Genomic DNA, 25404 nt, shown 5'->3' with positions numbered 1-25404 from the left:
TGTTTACACAGTGGCAGAGAGGAAGCAGAAGTGCACTAGAGGCAGGTATAATCTTCAGAGGTTCTACCAATCTTTTTGCAGGTGGGCCCTGCTTGCTGAAGTCTCTATAGCCTTCAAAGATTCCTTCAAGTTCCAGGGCAGACACTGAAAACAAGTGTGTGGACATTTCATATTCAAGCCACAGCAGTTCCTTTCCTACATTGTTCCAGGAGTAATGACTCACAGTTTTTACCATCCTAGTTTTCATTCTGTTGCTATGATAAATTCCATGGCCCAAAGCAACTTTTATAGGAAAGTGCTTATTTCACCTTACAGCTTATGGTCAGTCATAAGGAAAGCCAGCACGGGCCTTCAGGTGGGAACTGATGAAGCAGAGACCGTGGAGCACCGCTGCTTCCTCATGGCTTTCTCACCTTGCTTTTTTATAAAGCCCAGGAACACCTGCCTGGTGGTGCTACTGCCCACTATGGGCTGGGCCCTCCCACCTCAGTCATCCATCAAGAAAATGTCCCCTGGACTTGGCCTGCCAGTCTGATGGAAGCACCTGCCTCCTCACTTAGGCTTTAGTTGTGTCATTGATGGAAAACTAACCAGCATCACTCTTTTCTGTTTCATTTCTTCCTCCAAATGCCTCTTTACGGCCTCTTTAGTCAGTTACTACAAACTTACATGACTACAGTCTGTCTAAGCACTGCTGTTTATGGTGCAGATAGCAAAGACAGCCCTAGTACATAAATATATATCTAAGAGTAGTCATCCTTCCCAATAAAATTAACATTTGGGGGAATTTTTTAAAAAGAGTTTTATTTTATGTGTGCGAATGTTTTGCCTGTGTGTGTGTATGTACACCATATACTTGACTGTTGCCCTTTGAGACCAGAAGAGGGCATCAGATAGCCTGAAATTAGAATTACGTGGTCCTCTGCCAGAGCAGCAAGTGCTCGTAACTGTTGAGGTGTTCCTCCAGTTCCTTGGGGGAAAACTTACTAATTGTATATTACTGTTTACTGTCAACTTTCTGAATTGATTTTTATGACACTTTCTGAAGTGATGATACTATGATACTACTTTAGGCCTTTAATGTTTTTGATAATAATGCCCATGGTAAAACTTACATTTCCAATAGATGACTTTTCTTGACCTTTTAAAAAACTACCTCATTATATAATCAATGATAGCCTTAAACCCCAAGTACTTGTGTCTTGGTTGCTCCAATGTGGTTACTTGTTTTGTATCCTGAAGGATTCCTAGCTCTAAGGGGGGGGGGGGTGAGTACTTAGCCCTTTGATCTTAAAGTTTTTTTAAGCTTTAAGGGGCACTTTTAGTTATATAATATATGCATATTAAATAAGAAAATGTGTTTCAAATGTATAAGTTCTTATATTCTTTTAAAACTATTCATTTTATAATAGCTATTTTCTTGCTTTTCAATTTTTAACAGAGATCTTGAATATGTTTGATCTTTTAATGACAAATAAATGTCAGCTCTTGTTCTGATAGAGACTAGACAAAAAATGTTAGCTGTACATTTTTTTTTTAAAGTTGTTTTCTGTGTTTCAATACTATTTTACTTTCTATGCTAGGTCATGCATGCATTTAGCAGTTTTACACTTAAAAGGGTGGGTGATGTTTGAATGCTATAAATAAAATTTTAAATCTTCACCAAGTGCATTTTATTTTACGTATTATTACGTATATTTTGATAATTGGCATCAAAATAAGTTTATTGTACATTCATAAAGAATGACAAGGAACATTGCAGTGTGTTTCTGAAATGTGCAGGAATGCATTTCCTTAAAGTTGAGTGCAGAAAATCAAGGCAATCCAGATAAACAACTGTGTATGTGTAAAAATCAACAGAGTGATGGACAGACATAATGTCTCAGACTATGTGAAAATCAACAGAGTGATGGACAGATATACTGTGTAAGACTGTAAATAAACAGAGGATGGGCAGACATACTGTCTAAGACATGTTTAAAAAAGATGTCCCTACCTACAAAAATCCATGGCTGGATTCACACCTAGATTTTCTCCCTTCTGGGATGTACTGATATTGACCCTTGCCCTTCCAAGGCAATAATGAAATGTTGCCTTAGCTGTAAGTCACCGTTGTTTGCATGTGAACAGGAGCATGCTCTGTCAAAGAGGGTTAGACTTTCCAACTCTCACTGGACTTACTATCATTTCAGCTATGTATGAAATCTGTTTACTACAAAAAGAGAAGAGTGAGCTTTCTCTGCCTTTAAAACTTTAACATAAGGAATTTTCTTATCTTTAGCCTTACAATTGAACTGTTGGTTGCATTCTTCGCTGACAGTATTAAGATCAGCTCACTTTATTCCTAATTGTACATCCTGATAGTTCAAAAAATGGGTATTGACTTTTTGTAATTATTATTTAAGTGGCCCTATGTTAGATTTAAAGCAAGATATCTCCAGTACTTTCTGTTAAAAGTTTATATTGTCAAAGCTAAAACATTATTCTGTAAATTGGTTTACTGAATTATACTTTTATTTTCAAGCCAGATCATGATGGTAAGGTTAAATAAGGCAAATGCAGTAAATTAACCTTAAAATACATAATAAGGTAAAGGTACAAAAATCAGTTGCTCAAAGTTCCATATGTGTGTAGAGTTACTGACACACTAGATCATGGCCATATTGTTTACTCCATGTTAAAGCTTCTTGAAAACGTATTTAGCCTCACACTGTTGTTCTCATTATATTCTCATAAACAAATAAATTTACCTGAAAATGTAGATGATGGACATGCAATGTCTGAGAAGACACATTTATTCAAAATCCATCAATAAGATCCATAACAGCCCATGTATCTGTATGTACCACACATAAAGGTTCCCTTACTGACCAGTGTGTGATATCCAGGATGCATATTAAAAGTCTTCATTCAACTCCCTTGCTTTCCCCTTTTTCTTCTTCCTGCCTCTTGATCTCTTGGTTTTAAAATCTTCCTCCTTATTTTGTAGACACTGCTCTCCTGTTCACTACTTCTTCTCTGTCTTTACGTCTCACCACTGGGCCTCTCTCAGTGTCTGTTTCCCCAACCTTCATCCCAAATTCCAGCTGTATATCTACAACCAGTTGGTCAGGTAACTTTGCACCTTTTTCAGTGCACTCTTTGATAGAGCATGCTCTGTTCTTTTCGTTTGTTGTATTTGCTTTTTTCTTTTTCTTTTGTTTGTTTAACAAAAAGAGGCCCAGAGGCCTCTTGTCACGTGTCATATGGACTTTACCCTAGTGTCTCTACACTAAATGACATGATGATTGTTTAAGAATGAAGCATCAGTTCCTCTTAGCCTTTTATTGCTTGTTGGATGTGCAAGATCTTTTTCCTTGGTTAGCTATCATTACAGATCTAACAGCAGTAATAAAAGTTGCCCATCTTGCATTAGTCACAGCATCTATATGTAGACAGTTAATTAGTGGCTCTCGACTAACCAAAAAATTTTTTCCTAAATCAATAATTTCTCCCAACCCTTTAGGCCCAAGATAAGATTTAACTTCAGAAATCAGGTTAAATTGAGAGAGTCAAGGCTTGTGCATCAAATGGTGCTCAGCACTCATACACAGAAAGGTCTGTCACCTGACATTGCATTGCTTAGGTAAAAGCAAGCCTGAGGTTGAAAATAAAAATGAAATGGAGATATATATATATATATATATATATATATATATATATATATATATATATAAATTATATAATTTTTGTTTGTTTGTTTGCTTGTGTATTTGGGCACCTTGGGGTTTGTTTTTATAGTTGCTTTTGGTTTTTATTGTTTTGAGTTTTGTGTGTTTTCTGGTCTGAGCTTTTAGAATAAATTTCTTACATACTCTCTTATGAAAAACAGTCATCTATAAAAAAGGAGTATGTAAGTTACTGAATAACAGCGCCAGTCAAGTTTGTTCAAATATGCATTAGATTTTCTTTTCTGAATTTACCACTAGCTTTCCTTCACTACCCCGACAACCTATTATAAGAAAACACTAATTTTCTCATATTAAAACAAATAAGTTGGCTCATTTTGCGTCTGTCATTTCAAGCTTAGGGAGAGAATGGTCTGAGTGCCTGCTTTTGCACAGCTTGTTGGTAAGGCATGAATGTCAGCTTTCAGTTACCTCTGCCTAGAGGTGGGCTTTCTGACTCTTCCTGGTGTGACTCTAGGTTTCTGACAAAGCGAGAACAGAAGCTGATGCAGCGCCGACAGCATGCAGAGGAGCTTCTGGAGTGGAAGCGGCGTCTAGACGCAGAAGAAGCAGAAATCCAACAGATGGAAAAACAAGCGTTGGCTGCCTGGGACAAAGAACTAGTAAAACCCAAAACTCCTAAGAAAGAACTGGAGAGCCAGAGAACAGAGCAGAAAGGTAATGAATACAAACTAAAGCCTAACATATTTTATTTACTTATTTTTGGATGGGAATGGTTAAAATTGAAGAAGGCAATGTAGCCACACGTGCTGCACAACTTTTAAGAAACTAAGTAACTTCTTGACAATGTAAATGTGAAGTTTTTTTTTTAAATCCAACTTGTCAAAGCTTAATAGATGTTCAAACAAGGAAAACTCAGGTGTTTAATCTTTATTTTCCACAGAATGCAAGAAAGAGATACATTTTTCATCTCACTTTATGATATTAGTATATAACTTCAGTGCTAAATCCATAAGAGAATAACATGAGAAAGGAAAAAGCCATTCTTTTCTGTCCTAAATACTATACATACAAATCTAAAGAGGAAAAATTACAGCCATTTGAGTGGATTCAGAAAAAGACTTAGGATCACCTATGTAAACCTCAGATCAAGGTACACATGGAAAGGAACTGTCTTTAACTGGCAAAACTGAACAAGAAAACCCAGACTTAAAGCAGATATAATACTTAGTGATAAAACAGATTACTTTCCCCTTGAAAATGTTTATTTAGCATTATATGAAGGTTCTAGGGAATTCAGTAAGGCTTGAAAAACAAATAAAAGCTGTAAGTAGGGAGTGGAAACACAAAATTTTATTACTTACAGTTAATAATAATACAGTTAATAATTCTGGGTATACACATAGAAAACCCAGAATTTGGTGCTGGAGAGATGGAGCGTTAGGTAAGAGTGCTTGTTTCACAAGCATAAGAACCTTTAAGTACCTTTAAAAAGCTAGGCAAGCATCCTGTCTGCTTGTAACCTCAGAATGTGGGGCAGAGTCTTCCAGCTCCAGGGTCAGTGAGATACTGTCTCAAAGGACTAAGGTAGAGAATGACAGAGCAGAACATTTGACCTTTCCTGACTGCCACACGTGTACATAGACACATATAATTGCACATATATGTACACATATACCCCTCTGTCACACACAGGAAAACCCAGGATCTGCACTTTGTTAGAATAATGAGTGAGTTTAGCAAGATCACTAGTTAGAAAACCAAATGATGAAACCCAGTTGTTTTGGGTTGGAGATGTAAATCAGATGCTGGAATGTTTGTCTAGAGTATGTAAAGCCCCTCGTTCCTCCCCAGCACCTGGATGTGATGGCACAGGATTTCCTCAAAAGTGGAGGCAGGAGGATTAGAAGTTCAAGGTCATTCTCAGTCTCACAGTAAATTTGAAGCCAGCTTGGGCTGTCAGAAACCCTGACTTAAAAACCAACCAAATCAACTAACGACAACCCAGTTATTTATGCTTCTGCATGCAGCCCTTGTCATGTTACAGTGCATCACTTTAAAGGGGCAAGGTTGGAGCAGTGCTGGGGAAATGGCTCAGAGTTTAAAGTGCTTCCCACCCTTCAGGGACTCGTTTGGTTGCTAACATCTATGTCAGGTGTCTCATAACTACCTGTAACTCCAGCTCCGGGGACCCAGTGCCCTCTTCTGGCTTCTTTTAATTGCCCAAGAGGACTTTATGACATGCCACAGTGTTTTGATCCATGTGTGTTGCCTAGTTGGGTAACCACTTGAAGTTTAACTAGTACTATCGAGGAACTGAATGTATAGGCATGAGTGTGCGTGCCTGCGTGCATGCATGTGTGTACTTGAGGACAGCTTCAGGTCTCGGTCAGGCATTCTACAGCACTTCACTGTATGAATATGGCAGATTTGGCCTTCTCTGAAGAAGTCAGCTATATATAATAAGACTTCTCTGGAATATAACGTAGGAGTAAAAGTTTTAGGTCATAAAGTATTTGCTTCATCTTTTCAAAAAGCACTAAAATATTTTCCAAAGAGACTGGAGCAGTTTCCAGTTTGTGAGTTATAACTGCTGTGCAGTTATATTTAGTCAGTCCTCATCACTGGATATACATGCTGAAGATATGCTCTCAGATGGTGTTAGCCAAAATTGCTAATGAACAGACTGTTAAATAATGTTAAATAATGTTGTTTTATGCTGAAAACAAGTCTAAAATGTAACAAGTTTAGTTTCTTCATTAACAAAGACTGGACATTTTTTGTCTTCATCCTGTGTTTCTAGGAATAGCAAGTGAAGAGGGTTCTCTGATGCCTTCCTGCTCTCCTCGGGACACGGAAAGTTGTATTCCAGAAGAGCTAGGCAGCCCTTCTGATTTATGTGTACCTTCTGAGTCTAGGGGACAGGCACAGCCCGGGAGTCCAGATCAGAGTATACTTACTGAGGAAATGGTTTTTTCACAGGAGCTGGAATCTACCTCTCCTAGTAAACTTGTAAGTTAATGCCTATTTATATCTTAAACCTCCTTTAGAAAAAACAGTGTGTTGAGAAGGTATTACTAATAGTTATATTATTCCTGTTCATGGAAGCACTATCAGCCATGCTTGTAACAATCAAGATTTAACATTTTGCGAGAAATAAAACTTTTAATAAGCTTATATTTATAAGTATATGAATTTAGCTTTAGTAGCAGTTAAAATTATACTCTGTCAAGTCTAGTAATATGAAAGAGATAGAGCCCTAATTAGAGTTACTACTGCTGCAGTGAAACATCAGCGACCAAAAGAAAGTTGGAGAGGAAAGTGTTTATTTGGCTCACACTTCCACATCACTGTTCATCATCTGAGGAAGTCAGGGCAGGAACTCAAACCAGGCAGGAACCTGGAGGCAGGAGCTGATGCAGAAGCCATGGAGGATGCTGCTTACTGGCTTGCTCCACCTGCTTTCTTTCTGAACCCAGGACAATCGGCCCAGGGTAGTACCAGTGATCTGGGCCCTCCCCCATTGATCACTAATTCAGAAAATGCCCTACAAGCTTTCATACAGCCCTGTCCTATGGCAGCATCTTCTCAGTTGAGGTTCCCTTCTCTCAGATGCTTCTAGGTTGTGTCAAGTTGACAGAAGAACCAGTGAACACAGGGATTTTTAAAGTCTGTAACAGGATCAGTAGGTGGGTGATAAGGGCCTTGACTGCCAAGTTCAGTGGCCTGGCTTTGATTCTCAGAATAGAGACAATTAACTCCCACAAGTTTCCCTCTGACTAGCATGTGTGTATGTGTGCGTGTGCATGAACATACATACACACATATACATACACAGAGTAATGAAGATTATTTGTGCGAACATGACAAGTTCTTTTTCAAATCTGCTTTGTCTTAAAAAGCATAAGATCTTTAAATTCAAACATACCAAAGTGCCTATACTATAGTTTAGTTAGTAATTGCTAGTTCATAATCAGAGTAAGAGTGATGATTGTATCACTTTAAAATTTCTGAAATGGCCGGGCGGTGGTGGCGCATGCCTTTAATCTCAGCACTTGGAAGGCAGAGGCAGGCAGATTTCTGAGTTTGAGGCCAGCCTGGTCTACAGAGTGAGTTCCAGGACAGCCAGGACTACACAGAGAAACCCTGTCTCGAAAAACCAAAAAAAAAAAAAAAAAAAAAAATCTGAAATGAATGTTTTTTAATTATTATTACACTGGGCATTATTAGAATAATAATATTCTTTTATATTTCATAGAAAGATAAAAACTCAAGATAGAAACTCACCTGTTTTTAAAACTGATTTCTATAAGATTAAGACATCAGCATAGCAATATGAAACACTAACAAATGTAATAGTAAAGCTTTTTTATTGAAAAAAGTTACATATGTGCTGGTGTGTATGTTTCTGTCTATAAAAGTCAGAAGAAACTTGTAGGAGTCAGTTTTCCCATAAACTATGTGGGTTCTGGCAGTTGAACACAAGCTGTAGGATTGGCAACAAGTGCTTTAATCTGCTGAGCCATTTTACTGACATGTTAAAATCTCCTTAATTTAAAAAATATGGATAGGAACATCTATAGTTAGAACTTTGTTTTAGAATTGTTATTTTATTTTATGTATATGGGTGTCTGGCCAGCATTGGATCCTGAAATAGCAGTTACAAATGGTGATGAGCCACTATGTGGATGCTAGGATTTGAATCTAGATTCTCTGCAAGAGCAGCCCTGGTCTTCAGAGTGAGAACCTAACTTAAATTTTATATATAATATAGAATATATATAAACTTAATAGAATTATAATGAATTATAATACAATTATAATTAAAATATAATGAAACCCAGTGTTCTTATGCTAATCAAGAAATTACATTAAAGAAGAAAAAGAAAAGGTTTTTTTTTTTAATTCACTTAATATCCTGATTGCTGCCTACCCCGCTCCTCATCACACCCTCCCACAATCCTTCCTCCATCCTCCTTTCTTCTCTGAGAGGATGGGATCCCCCCTGTGATTCCCTCCCTCCTGGAACATTAAGTCTCTGTGGAGCTAGGCACATGCTTTTCCACTGAGGCCAGACAAGACATCCCAGCTAGAACAACATATCCCACAGCCAGGCAACAGCTTTTGGGACAACCCCCACTCCAGTTGTTGGGGGTTCACATGAAGACCAAGCTACTACATATATGTGGTGAGGCCTAGGTCTAGCCTGTGTATGTTCTTTGGTTGCTGGTTCAGACTCTGAGAGCCCCAAGGGTCCAAGTTAGTTGACTCTGTTGATCTTCCTGTGGAGTTCATATCACCTTTAGGGCCCTCAATCCTCCCCCTAACTCTTCCATAGGAGTCCCCAGCCTCCATCCAATGTTTGACTGTGGGTCTCTGCATCTGTCTGGTTCAGCTGCTGGGTGGAGCCTCTCAGAAGACAGCCATACCAGACTCCTGTCTGCAAGCATAACAGAGTAACATTGTTTGCTCATGGGATGGGTCTCTAGTTGGGCTGGTTATTGGTTGGTCATTCCCTCAGTGTCTGCTCCATTTCTTATAGACAGGATAGATTTTGGCTTGAAAGTTTTGTGGGTGGGTTGGTGTCCCTATCACTCAACTGGGTTTCTTGCCCTGGCTACAGGAGTTGGCCTCTTCAGGGTTTCTCTGTGTAGCTCTGGCTGTCCTAGAACTTACTCTGTAGACCAGGCTGGCCTAGAACTCAGAAATCTACCTGCCTCTGCCTTCCAAGTGCTGGGATTAAAGGCATGCGTCACCACTGCCCGGCTCCAATAACGTTTTAATAAATGTTTATTTTTTTACCTTTTGTGAAATTACAAAGTTGTGCTAAAATTTAATATATTCAATTATTAAATAAATTATTAAATTTGATTATTTGATATAAAAATGCTATAAAATATACTTTAAAAATAGTTACTTAAAATGTAATTGGATGCTGGAAAGTGGTTAAGAACACCCACACGGCAGTAACTGTAGTTGCAGGAGATTCCACACCCTTTGCTGGCCTCTGTAGGCCCTAGCTGGGCACATGGTGCACCACCATACAGTTAATAAAGAAATACATTTTTAAAAGTTGTAATTGCTATCTTTACTTGGTCATATATCAGATTTAAAAGTATAAATTCTGTTGTATGCCAAAATAATTCCTGTTTGCCTTTCTGTTTGAACAGTCACCTCCCAAAAGTTGTTTATCTGTGTCAAAGCAAGAGTCTAGCAAAACAAGTCCTAGGACTGAGGGACACTGTCATCAGCCTGTCAAGTCTCACCAACCCTGTTACAGTTGGTCAGATGAGTCGCTATCTATGACACAGTCAGGTAAGGCTGCAGTGAGTTTCTTCTTTTGGTTTTGAATTCACCTTTAATAATCTTTGTCTGACCACATGCTAGCACTCTGTTATCCTTTGTGGCTTTGTACGGCCAAGATGAACTCCCATAGCTCAGTGATCATCACTGATAATTATATCCTTGATTCAACAAATTGTAACTGACTCTATTCTCTTGTATTAGTAGACATTTATTTCTCCAAAACTTTCTTTCAGTCTGTCCATGTCTGACAGTGGCTGTGTGTCTCTACAGCACTCTGTACTTCAGTGTGCCATGTTTGTATAGCACAGCTGGTAGAGTGGCTGGGCCTACCAGGTCTGGATTGAACTCCTGGCAGCAGGTTCTATGTTTTCTCACCATTTGTAACACCAGTGCCTCATAGGTACTGTTGATTGCATGCTTGGTGTTTATTCATTTTTTTCAGTAAGTTATTAGTAACCATGAGGTTAGAAGGTTGTGAGACAGGATAGCAGAAACCTCAAGGGAGCCATGTAGGGAAACAATAGCCTGTGGATGGCAACAGGAACATTCTGGGGTTCTGTTTGTTTGTTTGTTTTGTTTTTTTATATATACCTCTCCCTGTTCATTTCTCTGTTAGATGTTGATTTTGAAAGACTGAAAGCTACCTGCAAGGCATCAGGAGTTTGCTGGTCTTGGGAAGCATATCTAAAGGGAAAGTGCTGTGCTTATTAGAATTATGAGGAAAATGAATGTAATATTGAGTATTGCCATATTAATTATATTGATAAGCATATATAGCCATTTGAGCTCATTCTCAACCTAAAGACATTAGTTTTTTGTTTTGTTGTTTTTGTTTTGGGGGCTTTTGTTGTTTTGTTTTCTTTTAAGTTAAAATGGTTTAGTTGTTTCTGTGAGAGGGGGTGAACAGGGGAAGTAGTTTAATCTGGGACATACTTGTTGCAAGTGTGAAGACCTCAGTTCAGCTCCTAGAGCCCATGTATAAGGGAAACTGGCATAGTGCTATGTGCTTGTAATATTAGTCTAGGAGAAGTGGAGATAGGCAGATGCTTGCAACTTGTTTGCCAGCCAGACTAGCCTGTTTGTGGAGAAACCATGTCTCAGAAAACAAGTTAGATGAGCCTGAGGAAAAACACCAAAGGTTGATCCCTGGCCTCCACCAAACACATCCATGTATACACCCACACACATATGAACCCACACACATAAATGAACCCCACATACACACATTTTTTAAAGGTAGAAAATATACCAAAATTCAACTATTTTCCTGATGATTATCATCTAGATACTCTTAAATGTTCACAGTTGTAAATAATGCTTTAAGAAATATATACAACATTTTAAAAATCAGATAGATTGATAGACATAGAATTATCAGGTCAAACAGTGAAAATTATTATATTTTTATTTTTGTATAGCTATTAGTAGTTGTATAAGTTTGTTTTGCATGTTTTAGTGCAGACTTACTTTGGCAGAGTATATTCAGTAGACATAAGCTTCATATGCACTTAGAAACATGTGTTCCTACTTTGGAACTGTTACTTACAATTTTCTTCAAGTTCGTTTCCCATTCTGGATTATTTTTTTCCACTGGAAGCAAGAAGATTAAGTCTTCACCATCTTTGCATGAGTTATATTTTATAGATAATGATAGTATTTGTGAGAGTTTTATTGCTAGAACTTAAGTTTAAAAGAGCAATTTTAGAAAAATAGTGAGATTTCTGAATTATATATAAGATGTAGCTCTTCATGAGAACGTTGTTATGAACAATATTTGAAACCGTTGTAAGTTTTCATGTGGGGTTAACTAATACCTGTGAATGAAGGGAGAAACCAGGTTGATAACAGTCTGAGATGAGGGGTAATCAGAAACCTAAACAACCTGTCTGTCCAGACTGCTCACTCCACACGTCTGCCACTCCCCATCTCCTCTCAAAAAGTATTTATGGCAGAGCAGTCCATAAGAATAATATTCACCCAGAGAGTTGCTGGGCTTCCAACCATGCCTAGTCAGGTTCTGTGAGCTTGCAGTGAGAGTGCTGAGGACTGGTGCGCATCCCTGGACTGAGGAGAGCCATTCACCATCACCAGGACCACTTTTCAGTTGTTTGCCTTTAGTTTTTTCAGTAGTTGAAAATAAAAATGTTTTCCAGTTCTTTTATCTAAAAACTCCAAGTTTTTCATCAACTGCTATTAATTCTTCACAACCATAGATTGTAAAAATAATTTTATTATAGGATCATAGTTGACATTCAGTTTTAAAAATACATTGATTAAAAATCATGCAGAGAGCAAAGTTTACATGTGGTCTCCTACACTTAATAAGGTACATCTCAAGTTTCAAAGGCACATAAATAACTCTTGGAGGTTTGGTTTTTGTTGTTTTGTTTTCAAGTCAGGGTCTCACTATGTAGCTCTGGTTGTTCTAGAACTCACTCTGTAGATTAGGCTGGACTCAGACTCATAGAGACCAGCCTGCGTCTGTCTCCCGAGTGCTGGAGTTAAAGGTGTGCACCACTACACCTGGCTTAACTCTTGGTTTTTTGAGACAGATCTCATGTAGGTCATGCTGGCCTCCTTGTACCTCCCCAGGAATGGAATATTACAGGCATGTGCCACCACTCTTGGCTTAGAAACATAACTCATCAGGCCAGAGAAGTGGGCATTAGGAAAGATGATTACTTTAACACAGACTGCAGCAAATGAACATAAAGCCTGAAGTGCTTAGAGCTTTCAGCCTAAAAACCACTTATTTTTTTCAAAAGTTAAGAGGAAGCATGTGAAAAAGATGCTCAGATGCCCTCCTCCTGTCACTGCTAGTTTAGTACATGTTCAGTCAGTGCTGAGAGATCGTGGGAACTCGGCTTTGGATTGTAGCTCAGACAGTGGGATCACACCATTTTAAAAAGACAGTACTCTTATTGCATTTCAATGTATGGTTTCTTAGGTAACTTAATCTGAGATAACCTAGTTTCAAGATGAAACAACACACATCTGAGTCTGAGGTTTCTAGTATGAGAGTACTAAAGTGTATAGAAATGCCTCCAGTGTGTGATTCTAAGAGTGTGGGAGTCCTCACTATAAGCAGTGGCTTTAAATGCCTGTTTGTCTCCAAAACCTCTGTATGACAGGTTGTAATGCAGTGTATTCCTGGGATGCAGCCATAAGTAGGCCTCTCGTGCAGAAGTAAAATATTGAGGAGAAACAAATTTTAATCAGTTTTACTTTAGTAATTTTTTAAAGCTTTCAAAAAAACAATAGGGCATATTTTCTTTATTTTATGTGATAAGACTTCATTTAATGATTCACAGTTCAAAAATGTAAATTTTATTTTTTCCTAATTTCACTTTAAAAATATAACAGCATGTATTAATATCTAAGAAGGACATTTATACGGTTATATGAACATCTTGCTACCAGAAGTATTTTTTTTATAGAAAGTACAAACTTCACTAACATAAAAATGTAAACTATGTATCTTGCTAAGATAGGGTTTTTCAAAATCTACTTACACTTCAACTAGTGAGCTGACAGGATGGCTCAGTAGTTAAAAACCCTTGCTTCACAAGCCTGACAACTGAGCTCAACCCTTGGAACTCACAGTAGGAGAGAATCAATTCCCAAAAGTTGTCCCCTGGCCTCCACACAGATATCCGCACTCATGCACACACATCACACACACACACACACACACACACACACACACACACACACACACACACATTTTTACAATAATTATAAACAAAAACAAACAAATAGTACCATTAGAAATTAGGAAGACTGAAGCAAAGGGAAGATACTTGGGAAAGCAAGCATGCATTTTATTAATAACGTTTTTCAGAAGCTCAAATTTTTAAATGTTAAATATTAACTGAAAGCATTGTAGCCTTTCTTTATTAGTTACTGAGTTAGTTTTATTCTTTCAGAAACTACATCTGACCAGAGCGACATTGAAGGGAGGATCAGAGCCCTGAAGGATGAGCTGCGGAAGAGAAAGTCAGTTGTGGAACAGCTGAAGAAGGAGCAGAGAAAAAGACAAAAGGAAAGACTAAAAGCCCAAGAAGCCAGTCTGCTCAGACAGCTGGAGGTGAGGCGGGGAGATGGGTGGGAGGCCAAGGTTTGTTCTTAGAGAAGCTCAGGCGTTTATTGCCAATAATGTAGTTACATAGAGTGTCACACTTTATCATCTTTAAAACAAATCCGAAGTATTACACTAAATATTAAAATAAAATTTTTCTGATAATGGTACTGGCCACGCAGTGGTGGTGCATGCCTTTAATCCCAGCACTCTGGAGGCAGAAACAGGTGGATCTCTGTGAGTTCAAGTCCAGCCTGGTCTACAGAGTGAGTCCCAGGACAGCTGGAGCTACACAGAGAAATCTGTGTCTCGGAAAGATTATGTTGATGATAACGATTATCCACAATCTCTTAAAACCATTAAGATGGGTGGATCCAGATTGTTGCTGCCCTGTGTTCTAGCAAGGAGGCCGCACAGCCCTTGGGCTGGTTTTCATTTAGCACAGCTCCTAATCATGGCTGCAGGTGGCTTCCCTCCTAAGCTCTACTGCACTCCATAGTCTGCCTGACACTACGTCTGGTTTGCTGATGTCCTCTTTCTGTCTCCTCCTATGGTCTGATTCCCTGATTGTTCTTCTACCACGGCCTACTTTGTTCTATTCCATTCCTGTTGCCATTAGCCTAGGGCCCTGGCTCAGGTTCTGAGGCCCCTTATCTGTATTATTTGCCTAGTCTCTTAGTTATTACTGCCTCTGGCTAAGTTTTCTACATATCTCATCTCTCTCTGTCTCTGTCTTTCTGTCTGTCTTCATCTCCCTCTTCCCCCTTCTTTTTCTATGACTCTTTCACCTTTTTTTTTCATTCTGTTCTTCCCTGAGCCCCACCCCCCACCTCCCTACAGCCTCTCCCTGCTGCCCTAGCCTAGTTGTCCTAAGTCACAGTATTCATCAAATCCATCAGAACTCCTACTATTACAACAGTCTGTTCTCACGTCACCACCAGAGAAAGCTGTCCAGCTTCTGCCATTTGAAACTGTTAGGCCTTCAAGTTTACCAAGTATGAGAAAGTGCATTGCTGTGTTGAACCAAATTATCTGTCCTTTTAATTTTTACCCATTGACCAATTTTCTCACAAAACTAAAATGGCTGTTTTTATATGACAGGAACTCAAATAATTGAATGCATTTTTATTTAATCCTCATAGCAGTGAAAAGTATGGATATTACCACTGTTTCACAGATAAGGAAACTGAGTCTCAATAAGATTAAGGATACAGGGACACACAGCCCATAAATGATAACGGCAGGATTTTTATTTATTTCTAATTCCAAATTCTATGTTTTTCCATGAAAGTAGGCCTTTTAATAAATGTGGAAATAATAACTATTTGCATGGGTACATCACATGGTGACAGGCATGGTAACTATTGTTCAGAAGAATAGTTATAATAAATAGCCAGCCCTAAATAGCCACACATTCCTATAATCAGCTTAGAAGTCTGAAATAGAAATGAGAGTTCAAATCCACATAGTGAGTTCCAGATCATTCTGAGCTATATAGTGCAACCCTTACTCTAGGGAAGTCAGAATAAGCAGCAGCAGAAACACGGTGGCTTTGCTGGGAGCTCATGTGGGGAAGCAGTGGGGGAAAGTTCAGAAGTGGAGGTGACATCCAGGAACTCAGTGACTACTACACTGTATCTCATTGGTGATGCAACTCTGAGCCATTAAAGTAATACTGGAAATAAATTAAGAATAAACAGTGTTGCTGAAAAATGTTCATTGTTTTAATCTAGTACTCAGGGATTTGAGACAGGAGGATCTCAAGTTTGAGCCTAGCCTGTGCTACATACCAAATCCTGTCTCAAAAAAATGTTAGGAAATTTTAAAAAATATTTTATTGATGGAAAATCTCTAGAAAAAGTGCCATATGATCCATCTCATTCAACATTTGTCTGAGTGGCTAAATAAAAATGAGAGTTATGTGTTTTAAGTTTTGAAATCACATTATGTCAGAGAAATAAATATACATGGCAATTTATATGAAAGAAGATCTACTGGACTTTATAGGTCACAGATTTAATAAATAAACTAAAATTAGATCAGTATTGCTTTCAGATCTGAGTAGCTATACCTTCTATATAAACCTAGCTAGATGGGCCAGCATGTTATATATATTTAGTTAATGATTAATACTAGAATTTGTCAAAATATTGGTAATTCCAATGAAGATAATATGGAAGATAAGAGTTATCTACCTGTCTAGTAGGGATTTTAGTCCAGACATTAAGATTTTGTAACAATTAGCAAGGATCCATCAATCATTCTTTCATTCTTTAAAGATTTATTGACACTCTAGGCCAGACATAGGTACAACCTGAATAAAAAGCGCTGAGCTTTTATTTTCAGCTACTACATCCAATAGACTTATACAAGTGAGTTTAGCTCTCCAAATGGAAGAGACATAGAATAGATGGTCCATCCTAAATGCGATACTCGTGATAGTTTTGAAATATTGAAATTCTGGTGGTTAGTAAAGTGGGTATTTTAATAACCAGGCAGCGGTGTTAGTGATTCTGACCTTCTGACTGATGACACTCAGTTCCCCCAAGTACTATTTCTTAAGAAGTTTACAGCCAGTGAAACTCAGAAACAAAACAACATATGTCCAGGACTAGGAGGAGGCTGAGGCAGATGGGTCTCTGTAAATTCAAGAAAATCCTGCTGTACATAGTGATTCCAGGTCAGCTAAAGCTGCTAACCTCAATCCCCAACGTGGCCCCCAAAGCTCTAAAATAATAGTGTATACTGTAGAAAATTGCATACAACAAGTTAAAGACTTCAGCGTGCCTGGGTGATTATTAGTCATAATTCTTTTTGATTGAAACTATAATTTCTTGCTTCATTTTCTACAGTGGTGAAAATATGACAGGGAGCAGGGAGGGAATCTTTATATTCTGTCTTTTTACTAGTTAAATATTTAAATTATGCTATTTAAAACTTTTAAATATTTTTAAGATTTAAAAAACCTTCTAGAACATTCTGCATAATAACTTCTCAAACTCTTCCAAACTTAGACTTATGATGAGTTCATTAAGAAAACAGAAGGTGAGCTCAGCCGAGATTCGGACACATCCCCAACGCCCAGACTGCAAAGTAAAGCTCTCTCCTCCATCTCCGAAAAACCCAGAGTCAAGCCACACCCACTACACAGGTAAGAACTCTTAAAACTCAGATATGTTCTGCTTTATTTGATAACGGATAAGGAAAGATTTTAAGTAGAAGTGATCTTTTAAGTAACAGTAAATTATACAAGTAAAAATACTGTTGTTTTTTTTCTTATGGGCATAAAAGTGTTACACATAACAAGTACACAGTAAATGATGAACTGTGTATTGTTAACCTGCACAAGGAGGTGCAGCGAGTACAGGGCTTGGCACTGCAGCAGGAACAGAGAGTTAAGTGTAGATCCTTGGAAAACAAGGGAGTGTTTTAGAAAGCAGAAAGATCTGTAATCTTTAACTCCACAACCCTGTGTCTAAAAAATTAGCTTGATAAAATATATCAGACCAAAAATCTCTATTGTGCTAAGTATATTTATTATAGCAAACTTTGTGTTTATCAAAACATCCACTTATATTTATAAAACATTGGAAATAATCTTTAATTCCAAAAATGAGTGAAATATCTCAGGAAGTTATGGGTCTATTCAGGTAATAGACTATTATACATTCAGTAAAAAATATACAAGGGACCAGATAGCATTAGTAGGATATATATTATACTAGGTTAAAAAGTCAAGTTATAACAGTCAAATGGTTTGGACAGTGGGTAAGAGGCTTTTGAGAAAAGGCGTATGTGGAGGAGAAGAGAAGAGTGAATGGTGAAGAGAAAAAAACAAGTGGGCACATCCTAAAAGGTACACTGATAGGTACTGCTGGGGTCCGGAGAGACTGGAGAAAGGTACACTGATAGGTACTGCTGGGGTCCGGAGAGACTGGAGAAAGGTACACTGATAGGTACTGCTGGGGTCCGGAGAGACTGGAGAAAGGTACACTGATAGGTACTGCTGGGGTCCGGAGAGACTGGAGAAATGAGGAAAAGCCACACTGGGAAGGCTTTGTTCACTCAGTTTTAGTGCTCACATTTTACTGTGAGAGGATGTGTGCCTTTAAAGTATTCTGAGGGCTAGGACAGCTTCATGGTGGAGCACTTTCCCACTATGCACAAGACTCTGGATTTTTATCCCCGTTAGTATAAGAAAACAGGAAAGGAACAAGCTAATATGCTTTGCTGAGTATGGTGTTTCCTGCCTGAAATGCCAGCATTCAGGAGGTTAAGGATCATGAGTTATAAACCAACCGAGGCTCCATAGTGAGCTCCAGGTTACCCTTATATACACAGTGCAACTCTTATGTCTGATCCAGCCCCTCACCTAGGGGGCTGGAGAGATAGTGCAGATTTAAGAGCACTGGCTGCTCTTCTAGAGGACCCTGTTCAAATCTCAGCACCCACATGGCAGCTCACAGCAGTCTGCAAACCTAAGGTCGGGCAATCTGATGACCTCTTCTGATATCTGTAACCACTGTAGCAGTCGTACACTGCAGGCAAAACACCCACACACATTTCTGGACGGACTAAGGAAGTGACGGCAGAAAGATCAGAAGTTCAAGTCACCCCCTCTACATAGCAAGCTCAGGGTCAGCCTGGGATACACATAAGTAAATAAAGTACTTATTGAACGGCTTTCTTAATCAGGGTATTAAATATTTTTTTTTTTACCAGCAGTTAGGTAGAATATCAGTAGAATATCAGCACGTTTAGCTTATGTGCAGCCCTGTGTTCAGTCTCCACCATCAGAAGACATTTGTATTCAATAGGATTAGACACCAAAAGAAAAGCAGTCTAAGCCAAGCCTTAAATAAACAGCAGTAATAAAAATAGAAGATATATTTTAGAAATTTCTAAGAAGCAGTATTGTCTAATTAAAGTGCTAGATGGGGACAGGAAATCGAGGGCTCCTGTGTTTCTTAGTCAGTTGAGCCAGGCTTTGCCCTAAAAGCAAAGAGGTTTTTGTGGGAAGCTTAGGATTTTGGTTTTAAGTGTTAATTTTGAGATGTTGTGATTCATACAAATAGAGTTATGTGTCAAGGAGAGAGATTCTGAAAGTATTAGATGCACATAGGTATAAAGGGTAGATAGAGCTGGAAAAGCATGCATTTGGAGAGAAAAGGGAAGCAAGTAGTAAATAAAACAAAATAGCAACATTTAAGTTATTATAAGCAAAAAGCAGAAGCCAAACAACATGGCCAGCAGCTGTAGGAAAGTGGTGAACAAGGAAGGGCTGGGGGTGTGGCTCAGTGGTGAGCACAGGCCTGGTGTGAAGAAGTCACTGGAGAGGGGAGAGGGGAGAGGGGAGAGGAGAGGGGGGAGGGGGGAGGGGGGAGGGGGGAGGGGGGAGAGAGAGATTTTAATTTTAATGGTTGAGGCATACATATAAAACAAGGAAAAGACAATCAAAGACATGCTTTTTGTCTTCAGATAACAGCAGGAAAGGAAGTTGAATGGTTATAAATGTAGATGAATTTGTAGCTAAAAAGACAAGATCTGATGCCCGATGGTCTCTACTTGTCTCATTGAGTTTATCCACAGAGAGAGACAAGAGTCAGAAACAGGCCGCTGTATGAAGTACCTGCTGTGGGGAGGAGGGGAGACTTGTCTAAAGATGTCTGCTTAATGTCGTCAGTCACATAGTATCTGCATTATATTTCATCTTACTTACTACTTTTTCCACTTCAGATCTGATACAGCAAAAACTTGGAAATCTGTAACAGAGTCAGAGCGTTCCAGAGGGTCCTTGGCATCCATTGCTGAACATGTTGGTATGTTCCGGAATGAACAAAGTTGTGTTTGTACTTCTACAAAAGTGAATTTTGGGGGCTGCAGAGATGGCTCAGCACTTAGGAGCATGTAATGCTTTTCCAAGTTAGGTTCCTAGCACTTATCTCAGACTGGTTTCAACTGCCTGTTAACTCTAGCTCCAGAGGTCCCAACTCTTCTCTTCTGGACTCTACAGGCACCCATGTGGCTGGCAGACACACACACACACACACACACACACACACACACACACACACACACACACACACACACAGAGCTTTTTGATTTGGAAAGGTCTGTTTCCTCAATCATACCGCATGCTCAGTTACTCCCACTTCACCTTGCTCTGTTCTGTTCTCTGACAGGGTCTAGATTGTTGCTTATTCTGAAGTGAGACTCTTAGGCTCAAGTCGCCATTTTACCTTAGAATCCCAAGTGCAGCATCTCTTGGGAACTTCTGTTCCAGCACTAAGTTCTTTTTAAACCATTTTTTATTGCCCCACATTCCTGATAAACAGGGAGGCATGAAAATCAAGTTGCTACACACTGTCAACATCTCTAAGTTCCTCCTCCATCCATTATCTGTTTGTTATGTAATGTGATACATAGTTGTGTGTAGCTTTTTTCAATTTAACTCAAAAATAACAATTGCTAGAAAATGAAAACAAAATGTAATCATATGAAGAAACTGAATTGCGGGAAATTAAAGCTACCTTTCTGCCTGTCATGGTAAAGTGGAGACTTGGATATGAAACCTAGCTCCTGAGTCATTAGCTCGTTACAGCATACTTTCTTTTTAGTTTTTTGCTACTTTAGCCCTTAAAGTCATAAATTTGCAGAGATAAACTCATATTTTCATTCTCTCTCCTCCCCTCTTTTTCTTTCTCTCACATACACATACATATTAGAGAACTTAGGGTCTCCAGAAAAATTCATTACATTTTAAAAACTTTTTATTGTATATGTGTGGATGTTTTACCTACATGTGTGCCTGTGCATCACATGTGTGTCTCATGCCTGCAGAGAGGGCAGGTCCCCTGGAACTTAAGTTACAGATGGCTCTGAGTCACCATGTAGGTGCTGGGAAATGAACCTGGGTCCTCTAGAATAGCAAATTCTCCTAACATTAGGCCATCTCTCTAGCCACCAAAAATTCACCTTTAAAAGGAATAACAGCAGTATGTCCCCACCATGGCCTTCTGCTTGGGGACACAGAGTTCTTTATATAGCCTGGTTTCTCACGGCCATGGTCCCAGTGACCATGCTAAATAATGGTGTCATGAACTTAGTCCCTGTCACTTTATAAATTATTCCAAACTTAAAAATTTTTAACATTCTATTTATTCTTAATGTAGTATATTTTTTAAAAAATGAAAACAACATTATATGTTAAACAGAGCAAGTCATATTTATTAACCAGAGCTTTTCATAACTGAGAGTTGGCTTTTATATAAATTTTGGGTCTCAAAACTGAAAGATTGTGATTAAATAACTTTATCGTTTTTTTTTTTTCTTCTTTAAGATTCTTCATTGTCTTGCTCTGAGAGAGCCGTATCAGAAAGGTCATTATCTGCACATGCAGAGAGAGGGGTTGAATTGGACAGCCGGGTAGAACATTTGCAAGCCTCATCTCCAGTTCTGTCATCAAGAAAAACACAGACAGAGTCTAGAGACTCTCTGGAAAGCACACCCTCATTATCTCCTGTGAAGGAGTTAAATGCACCGGAGCAGATTTATGATGTGTCAGAGGCTAAGGTTGAAGATTCTAGTCAGAAATCAGAAATACAAGAAACAGAATCCATGAAACTGGAGAGGAGTGAGGTTGGGGATGCCTGTTGTCAGCCGTCAGGGGCATCTGAAGTCCTACTGAAACTAGAGCTGACCTCTGAAACCCTGTCAGAGAAAGAGCTTCCCTCACACTCTGCAGATGTGCAGCAAGACTTAGTTAAAACAGCCACGGAAGTGTTTCATGAAAAAGAGGAAGTACTACAAGAGAATCAGTCCAATCAAAGTACAGATGACAGCAGTCAAGACACCCAGTCAGCAGGAGGCATTCCTGAACAAGAATGCAGAGAGAATGGGGACTCCACATTGTCAGGACACCGTTCTGCTCCTAACGAGTCATCCTACTCTGAAGATTTTGAAGTGTCTTCCTTCAAGAAAGGGATTTCTGCTGATGAGATTAGTAAAGATGACTCTGAGGTGTCATCAATGTCTCTCAGGAAAGACTCTCAGTCTCACAGAGATAAGTCACAGCTCACGAGGAGCTCTAGAAGTAGAACCCCTGGGTCTGGCAGCGATGAGGAGATGAGTGAGTGCCTCGGTGAGAAAAGCCTCTCTGTTCACAGTGGCGTCCACTCTGAAAGGCTGCTGGAGCTCAGGTCCCCGACGGAGCTGATGAGAAGTAAGGAGCGCAGCGACGTGGGGCATGCGCAGGGGGCTGCTGAGCCCCTCCCCCTGGATGCAGCTTCTGCCACAGAGGAGCTAACAGATTTCCACATTGGGGATAGGGTGTTGATTGGCAATGTTCAGCCAGGTACTCTTCGGTTCAAAGGTGAGACTGACTTTGCTAAAGGATTTTGGGCTGGAGTAGAACTGGATAAGCCTGAAGGAAACAACAACGGGACATATGATGGGATTGTGTATTTTGTGTGCAAAGACAAGCATGGTATTTTTGCTCCTCCTCAAAAAATATCTCACCTTCTAGAAAACTTTGATGACTCTATAGACATAAATGAAGATGAAGAATCTTACTCAGATGAACAGTACCAACCCTATAATCAAGAGCAGAAAGATATAAAATGTCTAAAAGACAGAGAAAACAATATAGCTGAATATTTTTGTGAGAAATCACTACCTAGTATGCAGAATACAGAAGCCTCAGTAGATAAAGATAGAAGCCTTAATATAGAAACAGACACTTCTGAGGTCCTAGAAGTCCACGATCACCAAGAGTCTTCAGTAGAGCCTCTGATTTCTTGTAAGGAGAACAAAGTCCTTGTTTCCAGTGCCACAGAAAGTGTTCCTGCTGCTGCAGGTGCTACTACTTCAGACAATGCGTGTTCTGAAGAATCAAAGCAACAGCAGCTTGCAGAGAAGGAAGAGAACTTTTATTCTCAAATTTCAGAAAAGCCTTCTACCCCTCTTCTGGATCTTTTAACAAGAGAAAAAAACCAATTAGAAGCTCAGCTGAAGTCATCAATAAGTGAAGAAAAAAAGTCAGAGCAACAACTAGAGACAGTCAGCTTACTAACAGACAGTTTACTACAAGTCTTTGTGAAGGACACAGTCAGCCAACTACAACAAGTCAGAAGGGCTAGAAATGAGAGAATCCAGCTTAGCAATCAGGAGGTTCTTGACCAAAAGAAAGTACCACCCCAAGACCCACCCCAAAATACTGAGGAACAGTCACCCAGTGTTCCAAGTTGCTTTTTAAGGCCTGAATTGGAAGATGAAAAAGAAGAGATTTCTTCTCCAGATATGTGTCCCAGACCTGTAAGTATTTATCTAGAGAAGAGTCTGATTACCTTCCTTTGTAGCATACACTAGTTCTGTTTGGGGTGGACATTTCCCCAGCGTGCTGCTTATTAGATACTGTTTTTAGAGTACTTGAGTTGTTTTTCTGTCTGAAGTATAATTGCCCTCTGTTATGTCATGAGCAGTCACCATAGGGTTGTCATGAACACTGTCAGGTTGTGGGAACTGAAACTTCTTTTAAACTACTATATTGATGGCTCCTGTATACAGTCCCCACATTGTATCTCCTTTCACATTCGTTGGAACTTCCCAGTGGTTCTCAACCCAGGTCTCTTTCACCTATCTATTCAGTTATGGTACCCTACAGAGACTAGCGGTTGTGGTGACGATTCTGATAAAACTGAAACATACCCTCTATGACATAGACTCAGTCTGTCAGCTTGTTTAAGTTGCCCATGGATAACTAAGGAAAGTAATGATTTTGATTAACTTGAGCCAGATAATCACCAAAGGTAAGAATTTTCATTTCCCATTTCAGAATCCTAGTGATAGTCCTTCAGAAATAGAATGATTAATGATATGTAAAAGGAAAAAACAAACTAATGAATAAACATTTTGTTATAAAATTTAATGACTAGGTTTATATAAGCAGAAGAGTGGAAAGAAGATAGGTTTTTTCTTATTCATCAGTGACCATTATTTTGTAATTTTACATTTCTTACAGAGACACACATTATTAAAACACATAAGTAATATAGGTGTGCTTTATCTTTCAAAAACTGCTAAGTAAGGTGAAGTCACTAAATGGTCCTTTATTTGAATGTTTATTTCTACAGGAGAGCCCAGTGTTTGGTGCCAGTGGACAGGAAGAGCTAGCTAAGAGACTCGCTGAGCTTGAGATCAGCCGAGAGTTCCTGAGTGCATTAGATGACCAAGACTGGTTTGAGGAAGATTTTGGTTTGAGCTCTTCTCACAAGATCCAAAAGAATAAGGCAGAAGAAACAATCGTACCTCTAATGGCAGAACCTAAGCGAGCACCCCAGAAGCCATGTGAGACATTATTAGCAGTTCCCCATACGGCAGAAGAAGTTGAAAGCCTTGTACATACTGCAGCAGAGGAGCTTTGGAAATGGAAAGAGTTAGGTCAGGACCGTCATGGCCTCAGTATTCCTACCAAGTTCCTTGGCTGTGCCAGTAAAGGTCTAGACATAGGAAGCACGAGTAGAAGAGTCTACAAACAGGTAACAACATACCATTGTTCTTTAGTTCCCATTGCCTGAAATTTGGATTCCCAGCCAGTTTATTACTGTTGTTTTGTTTCTTTTTTCTTCTTTTCCCTTTCTTTTCTTTTCTCTCTATTAAGGCGGTTTTTGATTTAACAAAAGAGATTTTTGAGGAAATCTTTGCTGAGGATCCCAACTTGAATCAGCCTGTCTGGATGAAGCCATGTAGGATCAATTCTAGTTATTTCCGACGTGTGAAAAATCCAAATAACCTTGATGAAATCAAGGTAAGCTGCAAACTCTCAGTTATCTCCTTTGGTTTCCTATTTATTTATACAGATCTATAAATGACATACAAGTGGGCACCTGCCTGTATATACCATGAGTAGTTGTTCATGGAGTCAACAGTGATAGAGGGCTACTGTGAACCGAAGTATTGACTCCTGGCCTTTAAGCACTGGACAGTCAGGTCTTACATGCACACTGGTGTAGTCTATCTCGTATATTCATGTGTTTTCTTAGGTCAGCTAGTTTTGTTGTTGTTTTTGTTGTTGTCATGTGTTATTTGAAATAGGGCCTATGCTGACCTTGAACTCTCAGTCCTTTGGCATTGAGACTCCCAAGTGCTGAGATAATGAATGAATGAACGGCCTTGAGCCACCAGGCCTGGCTACAGAAGTTTCCTTTTCAGAGTTAGTGTACATCGGAAGCTTCAGAGGAAAGAGCCTGCAGTGCTGCTCTCAGCTGTACAGCTGTTAATACTGTTGGCTCCAGGGTTATTCTTGAGCAATGAGGTTTAGGAGTTGAGTTTTTCAAACTTAATCATAAAAAGTTT

At 39.1% G+C, this 25404-nt stretch overlaps 1 protein-coding gene across 7 annotated transcripts in view; it reads left to right on the top strand.

Annotated features, from left to right (window-relative positions):
* Cep350 (centrosomal protein 350) overlaps window positions 1-25404 on the top strand; it is a 122694-nt gene that overhangs the window by 85688 nt on the left and 11602 nt on the right. For all 7 annotated transcript variants that reach the window (XM_034512973.2, XM_076941370.1, XM_076941373.1 and 4 more), the window contains 9 exons: window positions 4186-4385; window positions 6472-6680; window positions 9839-9983; window positions 13901-14061; window positions 17067-17203; window positions 19789-19871; window positions 21392-23364; window positions 24183-24587; window positions 24710-24856. In XM_034512973.2, the coding sequence (XP_034368864.1) occupies window positions 4186-4385; window positions 6472-6680; window positions 9839-9983; window positions 13901-14061; window positions 17067-17203; window positions 19789-19871; window positions 21392-23364; window positions 24183-24587; window positions 24710-24856 (3460 nt within the window). The remainder of the gene's footprint in view (window positions 1-4185; window positions 4386-6471; window positions 6681-9838; window positions 9984-13900; window positions 14062-17066; window positions 17204-19788; window positions 19872-21391; window positions 23365-24182; window positions 24588-24709; window positions 24857-25404) is intronic.

Source organism: Arvicanthis niloticus, chromosome 10, assembly GCF_011762505.2.
Source record: "Arvicanthis niloticus isolate mArvNil1 chromosome 10, mArvNil1.pat.X, whole genome shotgun sequence".
NCBI lineage: Eukaryota > Metazoa > Chordata > Mammalia > Rodentia > Muridae > Arvicanthis > Arvicanthis niloticus.
This window is presented reverse-complemented; position numbering and strand designations above follow the sequence as displayed.